The sequence below is a fragment of the Haliaeetus leucocephalus genome, unplaced genomic scaffold (assembly GCF_000737465.1).
Source record: "Haliaeetus leucocephalus isolate CR32 unplaced genomic scaffold, Haliaeetus_leucocephalus-4.0 Scaffold173, whole genome shotgun sequence".
Taxonomy (NCBI): Eukaryota; Metazoa; Chordata; class Aves; order Accipitriformes; family Accipitridae; genus Haliaeetus; species Haliaeetus leucocephalus.
In genome coordinates, this window is record NW_010972609.1 from 11,926,611 (window position 1) to 11,935,412 (window position 8,802).

An 8,802-nucleotide genomic window follows, 5' to 3' on the forward strand; every position below is an offset into this window, starting at 1 on the left:
TTTTTTGTGAAAACAAAGTAAAAAGAAACTAGTAACTTGTACACAAATAGTCAAAATTTATCTGCAAGTCCTTTAAATTTTTGTTCTTCTAACATGAACGCATTTAGAAATAGAAGGCAAAGTGGATCCTCAGCTGCAACTTGGAGCATTGTGCTCCACCTGATCCACAATCTAGACCCTTCTCTTCACCGTCTTTCCGCACAGATGAGGTATGGTTCTGGTTGTAATGTCATGCCTAATCTTGGTTTGAGATCTGGAATCACGCCATGAGGAAAACACAGGTGAAATCGTTGTAGTAATGAAGTGAAAAACAAAAACATTTCCATTCGAGCTAGCTGTTCTCCAAGACAATGTCTTCTTCCTGGATTGAAAAGAAGGTTTTCAAAAGGCTTAAAATGTATTCAATTACATTTTCAGTCTTATTATGAATAAGAATGGTCATTTCTGTGTTCTAAAAGGAGCTGTATGAACTTGGTGGTAGTATTCTGTAAGAGAGGCTAGGTGATAATTTACAGCAAGAAACAGGTTTGTTCCTCTTGCTACACAAATGCCATAGTAACTAATTCTGTCAAATTCATTTAGATAAGCTATTAGCTACTTTATCTTGTCTTGAAGTGCCAATCTAGACAGAAGATGTTTTAAAAAATTGATACCGTGAATTTCAGCCTTTGTCCCCTACTATTTTCTTAATTTTATCTACTGCCAGTCATTATTACCTGGCAAGTATTATAACTTGGCAAGTAGAAAGATGTGAAACAGGTCTGGATAATGCCTTTAAATATTACTTCCCATTCCATGTAGGACTAGTTACAGGGAATAAATGTGGTTGTGGAAGACACAGATGAATGGATAACATCTAGAACTAGTGAGATCAAACAAGCAAAAAGAAATGTAATAGAATACACAATAAAGGTGGACTTCATCAAATCTAACTTTGGCCATTTAGAGTTGTGCCTCTATTCCAAGGGAATTGTCTTATCTCCTATTTTTTGGAGAAAGAGTATCCCAGATAAGTAAACCAAGTCACCCTCTACACAAGGCTATGTCTTTCTAAGGGCTGCAGAGGTAGCCCTGGCAGTTAGCTTATATGGAACACCTAATTTTTTAGGTTGAAAATCATACATAAGGTAAATTATCCACTCGTAACAGGCATCAAAAGACAAATCCATAATGATTTAGGACTGCCAGAGTATTTCCTCAGGACAGAATGCAATGCTATGTGCTGACACTCAAGCTAGTTCTGAATAAAATCTGCAATTTCTGGTGCTGATCTAAGTGCTGAAATTTGAAAGCTGGTTGTGTAAATCACCTGTATGTAATGACTTTAGCAGCAAATGACTATTAATTGTGAAACCAATAACATTTAATGTACTGCAATGATATAAAATGTATAGACCACTGAGATGACATTGTGCTTTTTTGTTAGTTTATATATAATAATGAGCTCATCTATATAAAAGATATTATGCTAAAATGTGTTATGTCCCAAGTGCATTACATTCAATATCTTTCAAATGGCTGTTTCATCAGAACTGTGGATATTTTATATCATTCTGTCCATTCCTGATTTATTGCCATCACTTATGTGTTATACATTTCTAGATTTATGAAAAGGAACAGTGAAAGGAATCACTCTTACCTAGTGAAAAAGGAATAAATGCATCTTTCTTGACAAACTGCCCGCTGCTGTCCAAAAATCTCTCAGGACAAAACACTTCTGGATTGCTCCAGTATTTTTCATCAAAATGAACGGAGTAGAGGTTTGTAATGACTGTCGTGCCTTCAGGAATAGAGTAACCACGCACAACAGTATCTTTGGAAGTTGCGTGAAAAATACCTAGTGGAGCTATATTACAGAATCTTAGAACTTCATGTAGAACAGCCTCAGTGTATGGCATTTTGCATTTCTCTTCTAAGGCAGGCATTTTGTTTGGGCCGATGACTAAATCGATTTCTTTTTGAACTTGCCCTGTTAGGAACAGGAATAAAAAGCTGATGTTTATCATGTAATATCCTTTATTTTTTAATTTAAGCTATAAAATATATACTTTTAAAAAGGATACTGAAACATGAAATATCTTATATAAAATATAGTAGCTTATAAGCTTTTAAATTTAGACTCTATATTCCTTACCCCACTAGTAGGAATTATTACTAGCATATATACCAGTATTCTCAGTAAAACTGTGTTTTAACATACTTTTTTTTGCTTGTGTATATTTTTATTTCTGGAGCTCTTCAAAACTAAAGAAACAAGCAAAAGAGTGCAAAGATAAAGTACATCATTAAATACTTGAGTGAACACAGATAACACTGAAATTAGCCACTTGAACTTTCCCTTGTCTAGTTCTGATTCTTTAGAATTGTCACAGTGCAAAATCATTCACTCTTAAACTGAAAATAACTCATACAACACAGAGTTAAGAGGGACAGGAGACTGAATTTAACTGAAAAGGAACAAATTCAATCACTGCGGTTTTTTAACCTATTTGTAAAATTAAGTTCATAGGTTGTTTAAATAATCTCAAAGGCATTCAATCTTCTTTTTCCTGATACACTTTCTTTGTTGAAACTGCCAAACAGCTCGTAACTAAAACAAAGCTGGACTTTTACAGTTCACGTGGAACGAATAATGAAAGTCTGGACAATGGCAGAAAAATTCTACCAAAATCACCAGGTTTTTCAACCTGAAGTGACAATGTTTCACATCAAAATAGAGAGGTAAAAAGCAGCTTAGTGAAAGTACATTCTGTGATGTAGTGGTGTATCGGTGTATATTGTAATACTTGGACAAAGAAAGTCTAACTAAATGAAAGGTAACTAATTTTTATTTTTATCCAGATGAACTGATTTTTAATCCAAATTCAGAAACTCATTGTATCGCAAGATCTGAGATCAGAAGATTATTTTAGGTGAGTGGATCTCTACAAAATTGTCCAATGCATAGGAGACACAAAGCTAGAAAGTTTTCTTGATCCTTCTTGAAAAACACTATCTTGGTCAGATCTTAATCAAGAAAGGAATAAGGTTGTTCTTGGTTTAAGATATGAATATTGTTTGTGAGCCAGGATAGACTGATCAGAAACCTTGATATATGTGGACCTTTTTGCATTTGGGCTTTTTTATTATGTAAAGCATAAATATATCCTATTGACTAATTATGCCACTTAATATATTTGTAACTAAAATATGGACAATGGATATATACATCCTAAAACTTAAGTACCTATAAAATCAGACTCAATTTTTTTACATTTTATTAAGTGTTTTTCTTTTTTGGTAGATTTTCTTATTATACTGTGTAAAGCATATAGATGAATCAGTGGAACTCAGAAGCATGAAAGCAACATTTAATTTTTTTAAACTCATTTGTTTTAAATCATCTGAAATGTGCTGACTGGTTAAAAATAGCAATCGCAGTTTTAAGCTTCCACAAGCTACATATTTCTCTTAAGTATGTCCCTCAAAGCTTTTAAAATTAACAACTCAAATCATGTTAGATCTTGCTTTTAATCCTAGGCTAGAAGAAAGTTTTCCTATTTTTTAATCTTTAATCAGTTTCTTCCTGTTCAATTAATTAATCAACTAACTAAAATAGTTGAGTAAATGAAAATAAGAAAATACGTAAGAGGTTATGGCTTTCGGGAGTTATTTGAGCGAACTTTGGTTCTACTTGCTTAGCCAGATATTTTAACCATCTCAGTGAATATGGGACTTAAAATAATGATAATAGCACAACAAAAGAGCTTTGGCATCAACTTCTTTATTTAATCTGAATGATTTTCACTGTGTATAGCATGCCAGGCCTTGACATACGTTATCATCATATTTTAATTTTCTTTTTTTTCTCAAGTAAAGCTGTATTTACCTTAAACATAAATATAAAATTTCGTCTGCAATTTTAAAATAGTAATTGCTTTTTGTGCACCCAACTTCAATTAAAAATTATTCTAGCTGAGAAAATCAGAAGGTATACAGTCATACACCTACTACCATAAGAAGAAAATACAATCTTTCATACACAAAGATATCTGGTTCCTATGCAGGACTTCAGCTCATAAGAGCCATGTAGCTATAGGTAATGTTGTTATCCCCATTCTGAAAGGATGATGGTGGTGGAATTGATGTTAGAGCAATATTCTTTGATCAATGTATCAGTAGTAACTTTCCAAGCTATCTAGGCCACTCTTTCTCCAAATACTGAAAGTCCCTAGTTGAACTAAGCACTGCTAAGGTTTTGATAGGAAAAGCAAAGTGGAGGCTGTGAAACAAGAAACGTGACTGTTCACTTCTAAATCCAAACTTCTACACAAAATGTCTGGGCTGATATTCAAACATCTATTGCTGTCTTGCTTCAGAATGACTGTAACACATCTTTTTATTTTTATATGCTATTTTTGTTCTTCCAAAGGTATAAATATACATCTATAATATGTAAATCTACTGTGAATTGAGGCACTTAAGGATAAAAAGAAATGATACCTAAACTGTTAACCACAACCTGATTTACATTTTTGCTGATGTTTCTATATTTTTCATTTAGTTTATTAATTTCATATTTAATTGCATTTGCTTATTATTTATTAACTACCTAGATTAGTACACCTGCCAACCAATATTATGCATCACAACACTAAACTTAAATATATTAGACATACTTTATTAAAAATATTAAAGCTTCATAAAAATGTATTCACAAAATAATATGCTAAAATTTTATCATCATACTGGACTTTTGATATCCTCTCCATCTGCATATAAAATAAGCTTTTTGCCTCTGTCCATAGTCTATTTGGTAAATGATACAACAGAATAATATATACAAACCTTCCTTTTTGGTTATGACTATGGATCACTGCACCACTTTGAAAAAGCATTTTAAATTTGCAATAGCAAAGTGTATCAGTTCCTCAAAAAGTCAAAGTTCTTACCTTGAATGTTTGGATAAAGAGCCATAAATAACACTGCCCATCTTAAAACATTTGTTGTGGTTTCTGTGCCAGCTATGATGAGTTCTCCAACAGAGAAAATTAAGTTTTCTCTTGAATATGTAGATTCTGGATCATTTTCATTGCAATCCATCTCATCTAAATATGCATCTACAAAATGTCGAGGTGACTGAGGCTTCCTGTTTTCAGAGACACGTTCAATAAGCTCATGAAGAAAGTCATAGACTTCAGCTGCATTTTTAAACAGCTGCTGGTGTTTCCCAAATGGCAAGATACCAATCCAAGGAAAAGCGTTATATAAAAATACAGAAGCACTAGCAGCTAATTCAATATTTTCACTAAAAATCTCAATCATGTGCTGAAATTCAGTATCTTCATATGTAAAACGTTCTCCAAAAATAATCAAATTAGTAATGTTTGAAACAGCATTTGTTATCAAGTGCTTAAGATCAAATGGTCTGCCTTTGTATGTATCAATGGCATCAAGAAAAAATATAGATTCTTCTGAAATTTTGTGTTCAAAGGACCTTTGACCATATCCAAAAATTCGAAAGGTATTTACAGCTAATCTGCGGTGTTCTGTCCATCCTCTGCCATATTTACTGTTCAGTAAGCCTGAAAAAATATTTTGACACAGTATTTTATGAAACGCTTTACTTTTCCCCCAGAAGATAATAAAAATTATTTAATGAGACAAAAAATTACACACATCTTGCTATGGAACATAGTCCAAGAGTGACAAACCTTTCCAAATAATATCTTTAAAGAAGCATCAAGTATTTTATGAAAGGAGATAAAGAAGTAGAGAAAAAGGCTAAAGCAAACGTTTCATGTGATCACAAACCCAACTATTGGACAAAAATTACATTTTTATATAAAAGATGTTAGCACTTACCTCCCATGTTTGTCAGCTTCCTAAACAAGGGAAGAGACGGTCTGTCGGCAAAAATTTCACTTTGATGAACGAGGCATTCTTTTACTGCATCATAGCCATTCAGGACAATAGCAGATATACCTCCAAGATCAAGACTGAAGATCTTTGGGGGAAAAAAAATAATAAAAATTGTAAAATGCTATTACAATCAAATCTTAAGAACAGATAATGAAAACAAGTAAAAAGTAATGAAAAAGTGAAACAGCACTAAACATCAATGCAAAATACAGTCTTGAATAAACTTCAGTAGGACATACAGGTAACCAGAGGTGATACAACTGTGGCATTACACAGTAGAGTCTGTTGTGAGCTAATTTGCTCTGTCAAAAGATAAAGTAAATTAGCTCACACTACATTCTGTGCTTTGCTGTGCACCTAAAATGACCAGCTCTCCAAAGTAAGGACTGGGGATGCTTTCATATGGTCATCAAAAACCCATGAATTTGGTACAACAAGGCACATTTTTCAGAAAAAATGTCCTGTCCCCTAACATTAGTAGATACAAGTATATACATATAAGTGTATAATATAACATTACTAGATATAAGGTAGAGTTTTTAAATAAGAACTAGAAACAAAGTACATATATGGTCTACTTTCCTAATTTGCTGAGATGATTTTCACTGGAGGGAGGAAAGCTTTACTACTGTATCTGCTCCTCCTCCCTGCCTGAGTAAAGGTAAATTCCAGTAGCTTAATTTGGTTAAGGGCACTATGACTGAAGCTACAAGTTCATAACACAAAGACTTCCAACATGTCACTTAGCAATGGCAGGCACAGAAGTGGTGTCAGTTGTGAAGACAACCAAGCTGCACCCAGTCCTTTCTACCTCTGAAACTGGACACCGGCTTACTTTGCACAGGCTCCCAAAGAACCATCAGATGAAAGAAGTGAGAGCCGTGATGACAGCCAACAAATGACAGCATAGCCCAGCTAGTCCCATCTCCCGTTTCCAGAAGTGGTTAGCACTAGATGCTTTGGAGAAAGATGCAATACATCCTGCAGAAGGCACATACAGGATAAACAAAATGAAAATCTTAACCTAAGTTTTAAAAATTAAAAACGAGGCTAAACTCAAGATTGAAATCCTGTATCCCTTTCCATACTTTTTCTTAGCATTATAAATCTGTATTTTTACCTATACAAATCTCTAGTTTTTCCTTCATCTCAGTGCTGTTGACCTCCACAATATGAAATAGTGTTAGCCTAATTATGCATTCTGTGACAACTGCATTGTCACCAAAAGGGTTATCAAGCACTGGAACAGGCTGCCCAGGGAAGGGGTTGAGTCACCCTCCCTGGAGGTACTTAAAAGACATGTAGATGTGGTGCTTAGGGACATGGTTTAGTGGTGGATTTGGCAGGGCTAAGTTAATTAAGGGTATTTTCCAACCTAAATGATTCTACGACTATTTTGTTTTAGCAAACTTGGTATTTTTCACTGTTATAATGGCTCTTCTTTTTTATGTGAAAAGATGACAATCCCAAAATATTTCTGCAAACCATTTGTGAGTTTTGTATACTTTGATCATAGCTTATTTATCTTTCTTCCTACGTCATACATAATTAAAAAAAAAAATCCTTTCTTTGTATTTTTCCAGAGCCCCACAAATCCTGATATGCTGTCTTCAAGTTCCCTCAAATTCTGCAGGATCCTTTCTGATGGCAGGTGACTAAAACTACACACAGCATTCCAGGCAAGTAGAAAGCTGAGTTTATTTGATGACGTTTTCCTTCCTATTTCCATTCCATTTCTCCTAGTATTTTGCTTGAAACACATTTACTTTTTTCTATTGCCAAAATAAAAGAAACAAAAGATAATATTATCCTTTTGTTCCTGCCATTTAGCATGCTTTTCATTCATGCACATTGCTTCGCTTCTCATTCATGACAAGACCGTGACTTATTCTGTTTGTGCCATAGGTTTCATAAATGATCTGGACAAAAGCTTTTGACGGACCTAAGTTCTAGCAACAGTTTTATTTGCTTGTTAGGGGTGTTATATTTAAACACCTCTAGCAGTTTGAAGGACGTGATTCTTCTAGACAAACGATTGTTTGTTGGACACAAAGCTCAGTCCTTCACAGACCCCCAGTGATAATCCTGCCAAGTAAAACACCACAGGCGTTACAGTCTGGAGATGCACAGGCACGCCGAACGGCTGGCCAGGGTGTGCGCGCTGGCTGGCCAGCTGCTACCAAAACGTACCTACGTGTGTGCGTTTACGTATCTGTACGCATACACGCTTACAAATGCTAACACCTGCCTGCCTTTCCCTGCTAGATGCAGTTTGGGTTTAACTTTCATAAAGTTTGTAAAATTAGATGGGTTGCTTGAAACTGGCTGATGAAAAGAAACACCTGATATATAAGCAAGTATGAAAAAAAGGGAAAAAATCCATTCTTACACAGTTATACTAATTGACTGTAAGTAAGTATTGCAAATATCCCACTGAAGGTACTTTGAAGCAACGTGTTTTCAGTGAAAACGTGGGATTATCCAAGTGCCCGCTATTTGGTGGTTGTACTTTTGTCGATTTTAAGCCCCTTCGGCGTGTCCAAGGCTCAGGGATACGAAACGAGCGAGTTACTTCCATCTGCGGCGGGACCCCGGCGTAAGCATTGTACCAAAACCACAACAGAAAAGCGGGGGCCAGGCTCGCAGGCGGCTCCCCTCCGCCCCTACCGACCTCCGGAGGGAGCTCCGGCAGAAGAGAGGCGAAAAGCCCTTCTCCTCTGCCGCCGGGCTGCCCCTGCTCCCACGGCCGGGGCTGACCGCAGCCCCGCTTTTGCCGCAGCCTCGCGCTCCGGGCCCCGCTACCGAGCGGGCACCGGGCCCTCTCCCCGGCTCCCGGTAGCCGGCGGGGGCGCTCCGCCCGCGGCGACGCCGCTGCCTCCTCCCCGGGGCGGCGTAACCGGC

General features: G+C 36.1%; 1 protein-coding gene across 1 annotated transcript in view; it reads right to left on the bottom strand.

The window, feature by feature from the left end:
- LOC104829596 (vitamin D 25-hydroxylase) overlaps positions 1-8,802 on the bottom strand; it is a 10,016-nt gene continuing 1,214 nt past the window's right edge. The window contains exons 3-6 of the mRNA XM_010563926.1: positions 5,845-5,986; positions 4,932-5,564; positions 1,640-1,969; positions 1-361 (exon numbers count right to left, since the gene is read on the bottom strand). Of these exons, the coding sequence (XP_010562228.1) occupies positions 186-361; positions 1,640-1,969; positions 4,932-5,564; positions 5,845-5,986 (1,281 nt within the window). The 3' untranslated portion in view covers positions 1-185. The remainder of the gene's footprint in view (positions 362-1,639; positions 1,970-4,931; positions 5,565-5,844; positions 5,987-8,802) is intronic.